At 45.4% G+C, this 18,829-nt stretch overlaps 1 protein-coding gene and 1 long non-coding RNA gene across 2 annotated transcripts; both read left to right on the top strand.

Moving 5' to 3' along the window:
- Positions 1–461: 461 nt before the first annotated feature.
- On the top strand, positions 462–1,541 carry LOC122186116. The gene is made up of 3 exons (XR_006181059.1): positions 462–615; positions 858–966; positions 1,466–1,541. It is a non-coding gene; the product is annotated as an uncharacterized LOC122186116 (long non-coding RNA).
- Positions 1,542–2,040: 499 nt separating this feature from the next.
- On the top strand, positions 2,041–17,662 carry LOC122185993. Its single transcript, XM_042882239.1, has 24 exons — positions 2,041–2,125; positions 2,479–2,628; positions 2,803–3,027; positions 3,545–3,671; positions 3,951–4,150; positions 4,879–5,091; positions 5,983–6,128; positions 6,666–6,793; positions 7,605–7,734; positions 8,052–8,184; positions 8,658–8,810; positions 9,219–9,345; positions 9,548–9,759; positions 10,490–10,652; positions 11,033–11,115; positions 11,893–12,045; positions 12,781–12,953; positions 13,055–13,133; positions 13,352–13,681; positions 14,009–14,118; positions 14,601–14,710; positions 15,068–15,182; positions 15,718–15,855; positions 16,608–17,662. Exons 1-24 carry the CDS (start codon positions 2,041–2,043, stop codon positions 16,791–16,793), a joined length of 3,669 nt encoding a protein of 1,222 aa, XP_042738173.1. The 3' UTR covers positions 16,794–17,662.
- Positions 17,663–18,829: the final 1,167 nt, after the last annotated feature.

Genomic DNA, 18,829 nt, shown 5'->3' on the forward strand with positions numbered 1-18,829 from the left:
TAGATGCTTACACCGCTGTGACTGATCTAAGGATGCTGTAGGGATGCTTCCATGTTTTCTGTCACTGAGCTGGAGTTCTGTTTTTGTTTTTAGGTGGTACCTCTCCAGAGAGCTGTGTGCCGTGCTATCCTGGGTCTTTCTGCGCTAGCATTGGTTTGAGTTCTCCAACAGGACCTTGTACTGAGGGATTTTACTGCCCAGCAAACTTCAGCTCCTTCAGCCCCACAGCATTTCTCTGCCCAAAGGTACTGCTCAGTGACATCAGGGCAGTGGAAGAGGTGGGTCGGCTCTGGGCAGGTGTTTTCCTCTGTGGTAAAGCCCCCTACAGGCCTAATTGAAATGGTGATTATATCCACAGGGAATATTGCTTTGGTAATGCTGGGGTTCACCCTTTACACAGAACCTAAGTTTATTGCAGTATCCGTGGAATCCTTTATCATTGCCAGGGTCACTTCTGCCAGTTAGGAGCAGCCCACCCAACACCATGCCCTGCTGGGGAGTACCAGCCAGCCAGGGGCTCTGCATCCTGCATTCCATGCCAGAGAGGATTCTACTGCCAGGAGCTGGTGGCTGGAGACCCCAAGAGCTGCCCACCACATACTTACTGTCCTACAGGTATGCTGAAACTGGCACACCAGCTATGCCACGGACTCAAACCTTGTGTGCCTCATTGTTGTGCCAGAGTTGTACAGACCCAGTGTCATCTTTATAGGCCAGGGAATGAGGAACTGGCAAAACTGGCAACAAACATTGTGTTGTGCTGCCTTGCTTCCTGGGAGGCATTTATTACTCTGATATGGTTGTAGGGTCATGTCAGATCATAAGGTCTTCCTAGGATGTTTTATTTTCTGTGTCAGGCACACAGTTTCCTCAGACGTGTCCTGAAGGCACCTTTACTCCTCCAAATACGACTGGCCTCTGGAATGAGAAGCAATGCCTGCCTTGTTTACCTGGTCACTACTGCAGGTAATGACCATTCATTTCCATCTGGCACTTTTTCTACTACCTCCTAAGCCGCTCAGCATCCTTGCTGATCAGTCAACACTAAATTCTTCCCAGCTTATCTACCATCTGTGTCTCAGAGAAAATAAGCATAACTCAGACACAGCTTTTGCATACAGAGCTGTGAACTTAGAGAGCTATTGCAAAGCAGTCTGACACTATCATAGCATTATAAAGGAGCACCTAAAGGAGGTAGATAGGCAATGGTTGTGAAAACATGGAAATAAGCCAGAAGGTTCAGCCCAGTGGAAGGTTGTTTGCAACTTTATCTAAAGCAATTTGCCCTCACGTTCATGGAATTTGAACTTAAAATTGTTTGGTTTGCTTCAGTCATCTGTGGTTTTCTAAGTGGAAAAAATGGGTCTATTTTTATCTCTCTTATCAGTGTAACCACTGCTCTGCTTCTGCACCAAATCTTTATCGGCAGGTCTTATGTAAATTCTTCTGGTTCTCTCTGCTCCAGGCGTGGACAGCTAGTGGGGAAATGTGCTGCTGGATACTTCTGCCTTGCTGGGAGCTCTCAGCCCACTCCACAGGGCCCTGGCTTTTCCTGGCGCTTTCTGTCTGGATGCCAGTGGGGTCAGGCATGTGCTGGGCTGTGTCCTGCAGGTGAGAATCTTTGGAAGTGTCATAAGTGTATGTAGAGAGTTGCTTCTAACTAAGTAGAGAACATCTGTGGTCTTGCATAATATATGGTGATACCCACTTTGAGGTTGTCATGCTCATGTAAAAGCTCATCTGCTTTTACATCTTTCAACCAAAGAAGTTTGCTCGATGAAAGATGCCACCTTAAATCTGTGGTGCCAGATTGCTGGTCCAGAGATGTCTGAAGGCTGTTGATTTGGCTGTCAGTAGGCACAGAATCCCAATAACTGCATAGATGTTAATCCTATGACAGGAGATGCTTGCTGAATCATTTTTTGCCCAGTAGAAGGCTTCTCTGTTTTACTTTCATCCCTTCCCTGTCTATTTCTGCAGGTTTCTACTGCCTGGAGGGCTCTGAGTTACCTATACCATGTCCTGCCAATACTATTAGGGATGTTCCAGGAGCTGGGCAGAAGGAAGACTGCCTGCCCTGTCCACCAGGCCACTGGTGCAAAGCAGGTTGGAGTCTGGGATAATAGTGAGGGGAGGGAATGAGATTTTCTTTGTGCATATCCCTGACTGTTCAGACTAACTTTGGTATCAGACACTGCGCTTTGGATCAGTACTTGCCATGGGACGTGGTGTCTGTGATTCTGGAGTCAAAGCTAGTCTTCAAATAGCTCTGTGTTCCACCTGCCAGAAGAGGGATTTGAACTGTCTTTGTTTCTTGAATTGTGGCTGTAGATCATACTCTTACATACAGTGGTTTAGGAAGGACCCTGGTAGGATTCAGAAGAAAAAAAAGGTGTTGCAACCACAGTGAAGAGGTGGCTCCTTAAAGCTGAATTTTCTGTTTGTTAGGAGACTCAGAGGCTTCTCCATGTCCCTCAGGACACTACTGCTTTGGAAGTAATGGCAGTGACCAAGACAGTCTGTTGGCACCTCAGAAATGCCCTCCACATACTTACCGCAAGCTCCCAGGAGCTCAGAGCCTGACAGATTGCCAACCATGTCCTCCAGGCTATCACTGCCCTCTGTCAGGTAAGCAGCAGGTGAAATCAAATGCTTTCCCACCACAGGAGTTGATTACAAAACTCCCTGAGATGATATAGAAAGGGAGGGGTAACACTCATAGTGTGCTTATAGCTCTTCTGTAAACCCCCTCCTGGCCTTTCAGCCTCCCTTTCTTCATTTCTTTTCTTCTCTTCCTAACAGGTCTAACCAGTTTTGAGGATTATCCATGCCCACTGGGATACTGGTGTCCTGGTAAAGGGGATGCTTTCTTTTGTCCACCTGGCACTTCCAGGGTACACCCTGGTGCAAAATCACTGGAAGAATGTGATCCCTGCTCAGCTGGCTACTACTGTCCAGACCCAGCACAGACAGGGCTGCCTAACACCCAAGGAGTACCTTGTGAACCTGGCTATGAATGCCCAGCAGGTGACATAATATGTTGTTTTATTTTATTTCTAGCTGTTTAAGCCCAGACCAGTGAAGAGTGCACAGCAGGCAGGGCCATGGCATATAGATGGCATAATGATCAGAGCCTCATCCTTGCAGCAGCCCTTGGTGGAAATGGCTCCTGATGGAGTGGCTTTAGAAGTGGATTTAGTAACCTGAAGCCTTTTCCTGGCTTTTGGCCTTTGAATTCCCATCTCCTCTTTCTCTGGCCTCCCTTCTTGTTCTCAGTTAGCTGGGATTCCAGAAGGAGGTGATCTGGGCCTAGAAAAGGAGCAGATATCTTTTGTTATCCAGGCCTTAGATACTCAGTTGTGTTAGCATTTCTTGCTTAACAGCAAATTGGTTCTGTGTGTCCTTTTGTGAGCAGTAGGAAAAGTGGAGTTTTTATGGACAGTAATATTTAACAAAGCCTTCTTGATCACTCTCTCGCCAACACGTTCTCTCCTGTTCTGAGAATGCCACATAAATCAATCACTGATTCTTCTTTTTTCACCAGGTTCAGTCAATCCAAAGCCTTGCAGGCCTGGCTCATACTGCAGTGCTCGCACAGCTGTGCCCTCCTTGTGCCCTGCTGGGTATTACTGTCCTGAAGGCTCATCAACATACAATAGCCCTGAGCAGCTGTGAGTACTTAGCATGGCTGGTGGAGCCAGCTTTGTTTTAAACTCTTTGAGGGACTTGTTTTAAACACAGGCTGCATGCATTGCACAAAAGTAAAGGGTATCTTCATAATCACACCTATGGATCTGGTGACTGCTAAGGCTGCTGGAGGATGGGTTATGAGTTGTATCAGTTAGCCTGAGCCTGGAGCCAGCCGAGAATCATTTTTAATTTTGCACTGGTGGTTGATTCCTGAAGTCAGAATGTTTTCAGAGATTTTTCTTCCCTTTTCTGCCTTCCAGATGTGTGTTTCCCTATTACTGTCCCCCAGGCAGTGCCCACCCACTGCCCTGTGAAGGAGGATACATGGCTCTCAGCTCGCCTGGGCCAAGGGATTCCTTTGAGAAGTTCTGCAGAATCTGTGATGCAGGCAGCTATCGTAATGACTCTTTCATCTCTGCTCCCTGTCAGCCCTGCCCAGCAGGCTTCATCTGCCCACAAGGTAAATGTGGCTGCTATGGAGAAGTTGTGCAAGAAATAACTTCAGTGGTAACCAGAAAGCTCTGCGTGGGCAAAGCTCTCAATCCTGTACGGTTTTAAATCCCTGGTGTGGGTTGTCATGTTGGTTGGTGGAGCATTTCTTTTGGTAGGTTGTTAGAAGTGAGAGAAATACATCAGAGATGGTTTGGATCTTGTTGTTCTTTCTCTCAGGATGACTTTGGCCCCCGCAAGCACTATTTTCTCTAATTTTGTGACTCAGCTGCAAGGCCAAGAGTTAATATGATGGAGTATGAATGTAGGTGTTCAAACCTTGCTATGCGACAGCCAGTGTTGCATGAATCCTGCTGGGTTAGGAGATAGGAGGAATCTGTGTACAAGCATTTGAAGGACTCCACTCATTGAGCTCCTCAGTAAAATGCAGTTGTGTGTGATCTGGTGCTGTAAAGCATGGGGGAAGATCATGCCTGTCCACTTGAGCCTCTGGATTTGTCCAGTCAAATCACTGGGAGAAATGGATTTGGATGTTTATATATGAATAAGTTAATTTGGAACGTATCGAACGTTGGATGATTTTACATATCCATGTGTATGTGTTTATATGTGTCTGCATGTACATCTATAAAGGTGTGTGTATAATTGGAACAGATGAGTGACCTTCTGCCTGTCCTAACACTTGCTCAGTTCCATAAGCAGTGTCTGTGTCTGAGACAGCCCCACCACCTTCTCTAGGCAGTGAGACTTACCACAAGAAGCCTTGTCCCGTTGGCTATTACTGCCCTCCCCTGGCATCTGCCCCTCTCCCCTGTCCCCCGGGGACCCATGGGAGCAACAACTTGGCCAAGCATATAGAGGATTGTCAGGCCTGTCCTGCTGGCACCTTCAATCACCTTCCTGCTCAGGCTGCCTGCTTTCCCTGTGGCAGCTCCTCTTCATCACAGTCGGGTGAGTTGCTGTTCTTAAGCGAAGCTTTGCCTGCAGTTAAGAGAGAGCCTAACAAGAAAGTTACCTACAAATGTGATTTTTTTTCACATGCTTCCCCAATGGACTGCAAGTTTTGGGATCCTCATGATGCTATGTGTGCTAACAGAACCCACCTGCTCTTCTTCTGCCCTGCTTAGTGGATGGAAGATTCCATTTTCGAAGTTATATTTTGTTCTCCTGTACTCTGTCAGCCAAGGGGTTTTGATCTCAATTCTTTCAAAGGGAGGAAGAGATGAGCAACCCCACTAATTCTTGCTCTGTCATTGCCTTGAAAGCAGTGGAGTGCTTTTGCCTTGAGTTGCAGAACTTGCTATACGTGCAGCTGTGATTTTGAGACAAAACTGGGCAGTGTAACCATGTCCAGCTGAGACTGATAAAGCAGGAAAAGACTGGAAAAGGAGAGGGTGAGAAGCTAAATATACAGTAGAGAGTGTAGTACTCTACCAACATTTCAAGTGAAGTGGATTTAATAGTGTTAAGGCACAAAGCCACTGCTAAGAGGGGCTCAGCAGCCTTGACTGACTGAGTCCTTATCCTATCTAGTGGCTTAACATATAAATTGGTAGAGTGTTTGTCAAAATGCCACTGCTGCAAATTCCTGGATGGGTCTTTCTGCCCTTCTTTCTAAATGAATACTTTGAAAATGGTGTAACGATTGTGTGTTGGTAGAGCAAAAGGTAGATTGGCTCAGTTCTGCTGTGATGGTGGGCAAGCAGACTCCAGGTGTGCCACTACAAGCAGTGTGATTTGGTCAGAGCACTCAGCACTGGAACTGCTCCTTTGCTGTGGGCACAGATTTTGCCAGCTGTATTCCCTACCTTGATTTCCACTCCAAATCCATCTTCCTCTCAGGTGCTACCAGCTGTACCTGCCATGGGCTGAACCGGGCTTTCCAGCACTCAGATGCCTCCTGTATCTGCCAGGCAGGTTACATTTACTATGATGAGCGAGGCAAGGAAAACTCTGACAGCAACAGTGATCAGGACTGCCGACCTCAGGTAAACCTTGGCTCCGAAATGAAGTTGTTGCGTGACATGTGAGTGAGAGAGTAATTCAGTGCTTTGGGCACTGCCTCAGCATCTGTGAGCAATCGCAGCTCAGATCACTGAACTGCTGCAGACACAAGAAAGTGCTTTGGCTGCTTTGTTTGGTAGGCATGACCCTTCCTTGTGATATAATGTCACTTGTCTCCTTTCATGGAATCTTGCAAGGCTAAATTCAGTAAGAGCCAGAGGCAAAAGATCTTTCTATGCAAAGACAATGGGGAGCAGCTAAAGCATCTCAGATGACTGATGCAGGAATTTAAGCCTCCGTGTTTTCAATACGGAATTCTTCATTAGGGCTGGTTGAGGAGTTTGGATGGGAAGTGAACTTGCCCTGATCTTTTTCAGTGCTTTTCAAGTTGCCCCTTAATGCCCCTTGTTGCATTGCCATTAGGTTGTGTGTCAGTGACAAGTGGAGAATTTTAAGGGTGCTGCTTCTCTGCTGAAACACTTGAGCTTATGTGACACGGATTGGATGTGCTGGTTTTCCAGGTGGACGAGCTCTGTGCTCCTGGAGAGATCCGTTTAGCATCTACACGCCGCTGTGTTTCTCCTGAGCAATATGACTGCTCTCCATCTTGTGGGCCTGCGGGTGGAGAGGTCAATGCAGAGCTGGGCATGTAAGTCTCAGCAGCCACTCGTTAAGGAACGCTTCACAATGAGTTCTGACTGGCTACGTTACTGATCCCATGAGGTCATTTCAGGGTAGGACTTTGGGAGGTGCTTTTGAGAAACTTTCTATTGCTGGAGCTGCTCTGTGTGGAAATACTGGCCTTCAGACCTCGTTCGTTGGCCTCATTCCTCAACCTGTGTTTTGAAAATTACCTGGAGGTCTTTGTGTGTTTGGGTGGAGACAACAGAATGGACACAGAGTGATACAGTAGGGCTGGACAAAGTTCCCTGAAGGAGACCTTTCCCGCATACCTCAGATTGAGTCCCCCTCGAGTTTTAGAGCAGAAATGAGTCCTAATCCCACCTTCTAGTGCTGACGGAAGTATTGAAACTAATGTTTGTCATACTCTTTTTCCCCTTTTTTATCCTCTTCCTGATATGGATAGCCCAGAAATCTAGTGGATTAAAATTATATTGTCACTTTCTACCAGTTTTTGAAAACAGAACTCTGGGAAGAATACATAACTCTGCTCCAGTACTGACACTGACCTCTATTAGAGGACAACAGAGGCTGTGTAGGAGAGTGGTGTATCACATTTTGGCCTGTTGTATGGTCCTTAGATTAAGGAAAAAGCATTGAAAAGCAACTATAGTACTGGATGAGCTGAACTGTGAGTTTGGTCCACCTTATTTACCATGAATATAGAGTAGCCCATTCACTGTATGGATTGTAAGTGAGATTGAGGCTAGCTGGACCCTCAACATATTGTAGCTGTATACTTGTGGATCGTAAGTAATGAGAATCTTTTTGCTGTGCAGATGTCACTGCAAACAGTACATCTCTGCTGAGGAGCTCTGTGACCAAATGTGTTTGCTGAGAGCCCCACGGATCTCCTTGGGATTTGGCATCAAGAGAGAGCTGTTTCTGAGGGTGGACGGTGGAGTCAGGGTAAGTGTGGATGAGGTACTGCTCTGTCACCTCTCTGTGAGCCTGTAAAGAACATTTATAGATTGCATTTAGATAAAGGGACCCTGGGAACTGATGTTACAAAGCTGTGAGCAGAGAGAAAGAACAGAGTCTTACCACATCTCATAACCCAGAGTAGGGACTAGGCAAGAGATGGGCACGTTAATGAGAAATGATGTTGTGGTAGAAAGCCTCGCTAGAGCAGTGTTGCACAGCTGATGGTAATGTTGATTACAAAGCAGGGTTTGAGTCCAGGGTTGCTTGTACCAGTGATCAGTGTTCCCTCCTGCTTTTAATAGGAAGTGACAAATGTTCTGGGCCCAGATGAACATGTGCAGAAGAGCCAGAGGGTGCATTTGGTTCTGTTTAATCCCAGCGGAGTGCTAGGTTTCATTGTCTCCAGCATGGATATCTTGGATGCATTTCTCTCAGGTAAGGCTTGAGAGCACCTTGAGATGAGCCTAATTCCCCGCAGGCTAAGCTGTCAACTCCCTTTCAAGTCATCACAACAAGTGGGCAGCAGTTTGGCACAAAGGGAATTCAGCATCAGAAAGCCCAAACTATTTACAAAGGGGAGAGGGATCTCTTTCTTTCTGGGACTAAACAACAGGAGCCCTCACTGCTATATAGTTAGCTCTGCTGGGAAAAAGGTCAAATTAAAATGATTTTGGCCTCCCAAGGAGCTAAAAGACAACTCCCTTCAGTGGCTAATCTGTCAGTTTGCATGTACTGGCTCTTGATTCCAATTGCTCCCAATGCATGGTAATGTCATTTAGAAATAGAACTCGGCCTTGTGAGCTCAAATCACTTACAGATACAAAATAAAAAGTTTTGCATTGCCAGGGGTTAGGAGCTTTCATATGCTGCTCCTTTACTTACTGTTTTTTTTCTGTTGCCTGTGGCAGGAGATTTTTCATCAGATCACTTGGAGCAGAAAGGTCATCGAGTCCAGAGGGCTCTCTTCAAAGATATCCATGCCTTGCCCCTTGTCCCTAACCCAGTGGTATGTTTGGAAGCAGGAGACACAATCCTTTTTCAGCTTAGCATCAATTCTCACAGTGAGTGTTGTGTGGGTAAATATATAACAAATATAAAATGCTTTTTGCTGATATATATATATGTGTCCAGACGTGTTTGCAGCAGTGACTGTGCATTTGGTAGTACTGCATGTACGAGCACATTCCTTCACCTCCCAGTCACCCTTGCCTTCAAGGGATTCATGATCTTTAGTCTGGCTCTGCCAGTGACTCATCTGACGTTTTTTACATTTTGGCTGGATTTCTGTAGACTACAGATAATACAGTTCCTCTGTCAGAAGAGCAGTGTGTTTGCTGGGGAGTAACGCACCCTTCAAATAAATGAGTTGACACTGTAGGGCTCTGTAAAATAAATCCAATTTGAAGCCAGCATCAGCTGTCCGAACTGAAGTGAGTCAGAGTTGCTGACATTGTGCCAACACTTCCCAGATCGTGCATCCAGCCACTACCCTGTTTATCAGAAGCAGCATCTTTATAACAGCAACCCTAGCTGGGATTATGGAGCCTTCCGAAGGCTGGACCACCTCATCCAGGAGACTCACCTCAACATCTCCTGGTAATATCTGGTGTGACTGATAGTGTGTGTGCTAGGTGTAGAACTTGGGAGCAAGTCTTCCGCAGAAGCACTGGGACTTTGGCAGTGGATAGCATGTGGAAATGCAGAAGTATGGTGTGTTTAAGTCCATGTATTCAGTTGTCATCCCTGCTGTAAGCTGAAGGACAATTGGATCAGTCGGTGCCTTCCTTCTCCCTTCTAGGTTTGCCCATGTTTTCCTGGAGTCTGGGACATTTGTATTCAGGGATAAGACCATTCAGGAGCACTTTTTGATTGTGACTGTGAACGAAGCAAATGTGGGCTGTGACCCCAGAGATGTGTCCTTCCAGCCCTCTTCTCTGTTCCAGCTGGCCAGACATGGGATTTTGAAGCAGCAGGAACTGAACTTAGCTCCTAACTGGGCTTCCATTATAGGTACAGCCAAAATGCTGTGATATGTTGAACTCTGATGCTTAGCTGTAGCCCTTATTGTACCTTCTTGGGTGTGTTTAAACCAGCATTTATTTAGAAATACCATCAAACCACTGTCTATGTCATTTTTAATCAATTTCCTCTGTGGAGTTTCCCTTCCCAAAGGTTGCTGCTCTCTAGCCAAGAACCTGCTTGTGTATGAGCCAAAGGGGGAGAGAGGGAGCAGTTGCATTTCTACCCACACCCTGCTTGAAGAATTCAAGTAATTGAGAACTTTGTTTCCCTTGGCATGAAAGCAGAAAATGTATGTTTCCATGATAAACTAAACTGGAATTAAATGCATCGTTGAAAAGTTCACTGAAGGCTAACCACAAGGGCAGTTAAGGTCTTTCCCAAAGCCCTATCTCTGTGTAAGTGCTCTGCCCATGCCAGTCTCTTGTCCTTCATTCAGAGGACAGCAAAACAGTAGAAATGATGTAATGGTTTGCAGGCATGAGCTTTGGTTCTGTCACCTTCAGATGCATGCACTGAAACTGCTTTGTCTCCTTGCTCACATGCAACACAGATCAAGGAGGGAAGGAGCAGAAGCCCGTGTCATGAAGATGAAAGTTGTTAAATGTCTGGTTTCTGTGGGAAGGAGAGCACTGAGTAAAAGCGTAAGGGGAGCCTGTGCTGTTGATGCACGCTGCTTCCTGTGTTCTTCACTTCTTGCCATCCATCTTGGTTTTCCCAGCGGTGCTCTTCATTCTGGGCTTCCTAATTGTGCTGCTGACAACCCTGGCTATTGTGCTGCAGCCCACTGTTCCTGTCCTCAGTCCTCTGAGGAGCTGGAAGCCACGATGGAGGAGCTTGGGTGAGCCGCACATCCCACCAGAATACATCCTTCTTAAAGAAAGGTGAGCTGCCTTAGCATGGTGGATAATCAGGAGCTTGGACCTTGACAGTACAGTCATGTCCTCTTGCAGTTCCTGTGTGATATACCCAGTGCTGAACTCCTTGCAAGCACTGCACAGATCCAGTTTCTAACTGTATGGAAAGTTCACAGTGTTTCCCAATAGTATTCCAGCTCTCTTCCAGCATAGTGTATGACAGCTCTGTTGTGTCTTCTGCAAAGGATACTGCCTGGCATGCTCTTCTTCTCTGTGTTTTGAATCTAGAGAAGTGGCACCTTCTGCTTGAACTGGGAATAGCAGTCCTGCAGTGCCTGGTTTTAGTGAGGTGAATCTCTATGTCAGATACAGAGATGCTCTTCACCATCTTCTTTCATTGCCTCTAGCCTTCTGTACTATCAGATGCTTGGTCCTCGTGGTTCTGGAGGAGATGCTGCCTTTGGAGAAAAAGGAGCTGTGCGTAATGAAGGTGAGGTGTTGTACCAGTTCCAGGCTTCTCCCTTTGCCTTTTGTTACACTGGTATAATAATTTTGATTCCTGCTTCCCCAGAAACGTGCACATAAGTGGTCACTTTAACTTCTGTGCACTAGTATGCAGACATCTACATACACACAAGCACGTATTTCTATTTTAGATTCATTTAATCTCTTCATCTGAGGTCTGTAAGCTCCTGTTGTGGGGATGGATCAGTGTTTTCGTCTCTAGATGGTAGGAGGGCAAGTGACCAGCCCTGAAAAATCATTTAGAACACCAGTGTGTTCAGATGACTAGTGAAGAAAATTAAAATCTTTAAAACAATTCCCTGGGTTATTCTGTTGCTAATTCTATTTTCTGAACACATGTGACTCGTGGGCCTTTTTAGCCTTCAAGGCATGACTTCATCTTTGGGATTTCTGGATGTTCACAGAGCAGAGCACACCCAGAGCCCAGCAGATGGCACTATGTATTGGTGCTGAGAGCATCTGGTGGATAAAGTACCACTCAAAGCTGTAAATGCAGTACAGAAGTAGCACCCTGACAGCTTGCTGGGCAAGTTAGAGGTTGATAGTAACGCTGTGTCATCCTCCCCTTACTAAGGAATGAGACCTTCTCTTACACAGCATGCCTCAATTGTGTTGTGTTTGTGTTTCTTCACAGTACACAAAAAAAACTGTTGCCTCCTATGGACAGTCATTGCCCCTAGGGAAATACCTTAGAATAGATCTGTGGCCAGTGGTCAATCATGAGGCTTACTTTGTGTTTCAGAAGGATGTTGCGCAGTGAAAGACCTGGAGGATTTCAGTGTTCGCACTCTGTACGATAAGTTGGAAGATCAGAATTTGCACCTGGCAGCTCAGCTGGCAAAGCACAGGAGGGATGTGTTGGTGTTCTACAATGGAATCAGCCAGCAGCTTCAAGGTCTCATGGTCAGTGTGAAGAAAGAACTGTGGGAAAGCGGGTCTTGAAACTGAAGCTTGCAAGTGGCAGTTTAGTGAATGATAGGTCTTGCTCCCTGCTGGCCCCTGTTTTGGTATAAAATAGTTTATGCTGATCTCTGGTTTGGTGTGAGAGACAGAAAGTGAAATGGATGGATTTTGAGGCTTTTAAAGAATAATTACTGCTTTGTTATAAACAGGACATGGTGCGAGCACTGGATGCTAAGGGCCTGAAAATCCTTACCAGGCAAAGGGTTTGTGGGCATAAATCTGCAGACAGCAGCTGGGCAGCAGTGGGCATGGAGCAGTGTGAGGAGCACTGCAGCAGCAGCTTCTGTGCAGCAGGGCAGGCAGGTAAGAGAAGCACCACACAGAGCAAAAGAGAAGTGGAGTGAGGGAATGTTCAAAAACAGCTCATATCGATGAGATTGTGCCTTCATTCAGTAAGAGCTGACAGCCTGTCTTCACATGAGTTCAGTGAGGATACAATCCTGCCAGCTTAGGAATGGGTGAGCAGAGAGTTACAGCACCCTCCCAAAATTACAGCAAAGCATAATGAATGCAGTGCTATCTGGTCACCTTCCCAGGAGGCGTTTTGGAGCCTTCTTATGGGATTTCCAAAGAAAGATGTCTGTTTTTAGATTTGCTCTGGTGGTGATAACAGTTTTTTGTGTGTTCCTGTAGCAATCCATTTGAATCACTTGTTGGGTTCCATTAGGTGCACTGCAGCAAGAGGCAATGGAATTGATGAAAGCATTGGAAATCCTGCTTGGGAGAGCTCAGCCTAAGAACACGAAACAAGAGATGGAGCAGCAGGTCCATGGACAGGACATGGTGGCAGTTTTACCCTCACTGCACAGTGAAAGTAAAGCAAAAGTAGTGGAAGGGCAGGTGAGCTGCAGGTGTTTGCTGTCGGGCCATCCTTCACCTTTGTGCTTTTTTTTTTTCCCCCACCTGCCCATTTCTTTAACTCTTAGGCCTTCTTTGTTCAGGGTTATAAGCTGCCTGAGCAAGAAGAGCTCTTCCGTAGGAGGGGTGATGTCTTCAGCTTCCCTGTGCATGAAGAATGCGGTAAGTGTGCCATGGTACTCTTCAAAGATGATGGTAGAAGACTGCCTCCTTGAAGCCTACAGACTCCCTTACACCTCATTCTCAAGCAGCCGCTTGGAAGGAAGAGATGGAGTGTCAAGGAGTAAATTAGAGGTGACAGGCAGCTGTCCTGTGCAAGAGAGCAAGATGGAGCATCCAGCTGCATCACTTACCTCAATAGCTGCCATTTTCCTTTTCAGAGAAATGCTTAAGAGGCAATTCCTCAGAGGATATGAGGAGTACCCTCATCCCCATGGATCCAGCCACTTTGTCACCTCACCAGTTTGTGGTGTACCGCTTTGGCTGTGCAGTGGTGCACCTGTTAACCAAGGCCTTCTCATGTCCTGCTTTGGTGCTCATGCTGGCTCAGTCCATTCCTGCCCAAGGTCCAGATCAAGCTCTTCTCCCAGGCTTCGGAGACTCCTACTACGATGCCATTAATAAGAACCTGTATGTGCATGCAGCAAGGCTGGAGGATGCTGGGGAGCTTATTGCTGTCCTCCTGAACACTGTGGCATGGATTGCAGCAGGTAGGGCTGTGGTGAGGAGTGTTTATTCCATGGGAGCAGCACTGTTTGGCCTTCACTGCTTTGCATGTGAGAAATGAGCTCTTGTATTGAGATACCCAATTAAATATCTGCTTTTTTTTTTCCAGGGTCCTGTTCACAAAACAGGCAGGATTTTATGAATCCTGTGAGCACTGGATTTCCTCTTTGTAGCAGGAAATTTGTGCCTTGGATAAGGGTTATACTAGAATCTGTTATTCTGCAAGCACAGGAGAACTGTTCCTTCAGTGTTCTGACTTAAAACAGTTTTGCTGTCAACAAATGTGACTTATTCCTTTTGCTTTGCTTTAGGTTGTCCCTCAGCTGGCGCTGCTCATTCCTGCTTTATGATGGAGCTCAACAGAGCTATTGTGGTTCTCGCCAATGCCTTCTTCCAGGTTTCATGGGGGATAGCAGACAAGGTATGTAGGGTGATTTCCTCTAATCACCTTGAGTGATTAGAGTGACTGCTCCTTGAGGTGTTATTGGGCAGAAATAGATTCTCTAGTTTATAAGGTGGATTTCTATTACTTTTTTTTTTCCTACTTCTACATCACTAGTGCAATTAGAGGTGTTAAGATTAGATAGATGTAATATGAAGCAGAAATGGGGAAACTCTTCAGGTGTACAGAGTTTGAGTAATGCCTCCTTGAGAAGGGATTCATCTGCGCTGCTTGTGCACTGGCATCTTAAACAGTAAAGGATTTAAGATCTACAGCTAAGTCTGGCTTCCTAGGATAGTTGATGACCAGAAACTGTTCACTAGAAACAAGCCAGCTTTTGTCAGTTTTACTTGTTAATTTGCCTGCAAAACTTAGCAGATGATGTTTGGGGATTGTGATGCTCTCTCTGTGCACTGTTTGAATGTGTTGGGTTTCATGTGTTTTTTTGGCTCCAACTTCAGGACCCCTCAGCCTCATCTGATTGCTTTGACATTCAGAAAGTGCTCAAAGAACTTCTGAACATCAGAGTAGCACCACATCCCCGTGTGAAGGGAAAAGCCCTGGGTGAAAGGTACAGTGGATCAACACATTACTGCTAGTGAAATAAAAACATCCACTTCGTGTACAGTTATCTACTTTGGACGGTGATGTGTTACTGTTCTGTTCTGGGTGACAACACGTTGTTTCTCTCAAAGTTTGCAAGGATGCAGGCTGCAACAGCCCCCTCTTCATCAGACCTTGGTAAAAAGTTTTTCACAGACTCAGAATTACTTGGAGATATAGGATGAGACCATTCACAATGCCATCCTGTACATTTTTCTTTTCAGAAAAGAAAGCGATAAAATATGGGGTGTACTTCTGTGAAATGCTCCCTTTCTTATTTCCAGAAGTTTCTTCCTGAAATTTGTACTGTTTCTCTTCCCATTAGGGTGTCTGGACTGCAAAAGTACCAGTGCCTTCATCTGCAACAGGGGACCCTAGACAGGATGGGAAATTCACAGAGAAGTGACTACAGGAGAAATTCAGACTCCTCTTCTGCTAAGGTCAATCATTTATATTTGCTGTTTCTTTTCTGACAGTTGTCCATCAACAGCTTTAGAACTATACCAGATGTTTTGAGTGCACAGGGAAAAACAAACAGTCTAGTGTTTTAGGAAGTCAGTAATATCTGTTGTCTTTCAATTCTCGCCCTATACAAATTGGCAATAGTCATCAAATATCCCAAATTATGTGCATGTCTCTAAATGTCTTCAGAGAGTCCTAATTCAGAAAGTATGAAGTTCTTATGCTCTCGAGATGAACACCTGAACTTCAGATTAATTTTTGACAGTCTTATTCAACCTAAATCAAACATTTCATTGATTGGCCCATGTTTGGAAAGGAGCATCACCTCTGCATCTCTCTCTGTTAAGGCACTGCTAAGGATTTGCTTTCAGTGAGACATCTCCATGACTTGCTGTTATGACATGACCTCTCCTCAGAGTTGGCATGCCTATCTGCCTACCCCTAGGAGTGAGCCCTGCTAGGGGATGCTGCTGTTGTAGAATGTTTGCTGTTTTCCTATTTTGTGTTTTCTAGCTGGAGGTTACACAACTGGAGGAGAGGCTGGATGAACTAAACGAGGCGTTTGTTGAATTGACAGTGCAGGCCATGAGTCTGCAAGAAGATGGGGATCTGTTGGAGAAAGAGCTGAGAACACAGGAGGAGTCACTTGTGGTATGAGTTGTCTTCTACTGGGTCATCTTCCACCAGCCCCAGGGCAATGGCCACAGCTCCTCACCTTCATGTAGGTGTATGCCTGTGTGATTCAGCTTAGCGATACCGTAGAGGTCAAAAGGGTACACAAGAGAGTTGTTTGTGTTGATCAGTTACATGCACACCCAAAGCCCCACGAGTTCCAATATCTTCAGTTGGAGGAGGCAGATTTTTCCCTTTAGCATAAAGGGTAACAAGAAGGAACAAACAGCTTGAATTAAATGATGCGCTTCATAGGCAGAACCTGGGAGCCAGGACTCCCCTGGCCTCATCTCCATGTGTGACACTGGATAATTGTGGTAAATTTTTGTTCATTAGTCTCTCCACTTATTTTTTAAAAACACTGTGTAAGCTACAGTAATAAGCAAATTCATTGAGACATATGAAGAATCCTAGAGTCACCAAGGTTGGAAAAGACCTACAGGATCATGCAGTCCAACTGTCCGCAGCAATGAGGTGGAAAGCAAAGGATTTGATTTGATTAGAGGCAGGTTGCATTATTTTGAAATTGATACAGTGGGCTTTGCAAAGGCCTTAGGGTGCTGTCAGCATGCACAGTGCAGCTCGTCCCATGCTCCTGTATAGGCAGTGCATAGTGCTGGCAGCAGTAGATTCTGTCCCAGATTTTTGCTCCCTGGACTCGGTGGCGTAGGTATTGCTTGATGCTGTCCAATGAATTTACACCCTGCTTTTGCTTTGATTTTGTGTAATAGACTGCAAGCAAGAAAGAAGCGTGGGGAGCTCAGCAGTATTCTGAAATGTTAGATTCTTGGGCCACAAAGAGGGATGAAGCCTTGCTGCTGGAAGTAGAGAGGAACTGCATTGCTCAGAGGATCGAAGAGATAGAAGCCCAGCTATTGCATCTTCAAAGTACAGCAGCCAGCAGTTCACTTCCTTGAGGAACCTAATTTAAAAGGCAATGGCTACAGCATTGATGTGTATGTAATTAGAGAGGCACATGATCAATTATCTTGTGGATAATTCATATTTGTTGGGTTTTTTAGTTGATTGAAGTATACTAATGCTCAGCTATCAATAATGTGTAGGCATGAGGGATAAGCTGAGGTTCTTAACATTTTTCACTAATTTTAGAATTTCTTTTTTAAGTCAGTAAAGCAGAAATGATGTGAAGCCACTAATGGCCCCTACTTAATGTGTTCTGTATAGCCTCTGACATCTGACATCAAGGGTATTTTTGAGGATCTTTTAGGTACAGTTTAGAGCCTTACTTCTAAGCCTTGCCCAGCAACTCCACACTGCTATGCATGTTTTCGGTGTAATCTTACTGATCTCAGTGAGGTGTGAGTACACTTAAATTATTCCCTGTAGTGATGACTGCAGCAATTTGTGTAGCTTCTGGTATAGCTTCCTGCTCCATCTCTTTCTGCACAGCTTTCCTTAGTTCCAGGTGAAGTAGAACAACATAAAATTGCTTGACTGTGAGCCAGTACAATGCCTGGGCAAACCACACAGGTAGGCTTCAGCCAGCTATTTCCAACAACAAAGCCAGTTCTCTTTTCATTCTGCAGTATTTACTGAATTGCTTATGCGTGAAGAAACTTGTGTACCTGCTCTTTCCTGGTTCCTAAACACAAATCTGTCCTTACTCATTCTCCCTTAGCAGAGTGTATTAATTAGAGGGTGAGACTTCAGTGCCAAGGAGCCCAGACAGAAGCCCTCGACTCTGGTCTCACTTACTGGTGTCTCTGGTGGATCCAGAGGAACTTCATGTTCTTTTTCTCTCACCTTCTCATTTTGCTGTTTACAAGTTTTCTGAGCTTGCTTTCAGAAGCAGAAGGTTTGTTTTGGTTCCTTTGCAACCTCACCTTGGGAAAATTCAGTTATTTGCTGACACTTTGAAGGGCCTTTAAGGAAATGAGAGGATTTATGGAAGTCAAATATACCTATTGGCAAACACTATGAAACAGCAGGATTTTCTTTCCTAGATTACAGCAGTGAAAAGGCTGCCATTGCTCTCCTTATTGCTTTCTTCTTTTAGGTTATCAGCAGATACTTTTATAACAGCACACTGCTGTCTCTGTAATATCCACAGGAAAACATCTAGATAGGTGGTAAAGTTACCTCTGCGTGCTCTGTGTGTTGTATTTTTAAAAGGCAGACTGGGAGGCATTAGCAAATAAAATGTGTCAGTTTTTCATTGCAACAGTTTTCTCATGGAAGTAACTTTCTGCTTTGGATTGAAGCAAATATATGTGTGTAGAATTCTGCTTTGGATTGAAGCAAATATACATGCGTAGAACTCTGCTGGAATTTTTCTCTTTTCCCCATTGTGGCTTTCTTAACAAATGCACTTCAGCTATAAGTAAACTGCTTTGGGCTTCAGAACGTGTTGGTTTTTTTCCCCCACAAAATGAAAAAGTGTTAATGAAAAGTCCAGAGTTCCACATGATGTTACCTTTTATGTTCTGTTGGTAGTTACTAGAGGAAAAGAAGAAACAAATGAAATTGGACAAGGCTGAGTGCAAGATGCTGCACTTGGGTCAAGCTCATCCCAGGTAGGATTACAGACTGGGAGAACTCCTTGAGAGCAGCCCTGCAGAGAAGGAGCTTTGGGTCCTGATGGATAAAAGTGGGACATGAGGCAGCAGTGTGTGCCTGCAGCCCAGTAGGGGTGCTTTGGTACACATAGAAGGGTTGTCCTTATCTGCAGTGCTGTGTTCAGGTCTGGGGCCCCTGTACAGGAGGGATGTGGAGCTGGAGCAGGTCCTGGGGAGGGCCTCGAAGATCATCAAAGTCTGGAACATCTCTAGGAGCTCCAGAAAGGTTGAGGTAGTTGGGATTGTTCAGCTTGGAGATGAGAAGGCTCCAGGTAGACCTCATTGCAGTCTTCCATTAGGTGAAGGGAGCTTTAAGCAGGAGAGGGACCAACTTTTTGTACACAGTCTGACAGTGATAGGAAGAGGCAGAATGGCTC

Source organism: Lagopus leucura, unplaced genomic scaffold (genome assembly GCF_019238085.1).
Source record: "Lagopus leucura isolate 7727_CA_CO unplaced genomic scaffold, USGS_WTPT01 Super-Scaffold_100034, whole genome shotgun sequence".
Taxonomy (NCBI): domain Eukaryota; kingdom Metazoa; phylum Chordata; class Aves; order Galliformes; family Phasianidae; genus Lagopus; species Lagopus leucura.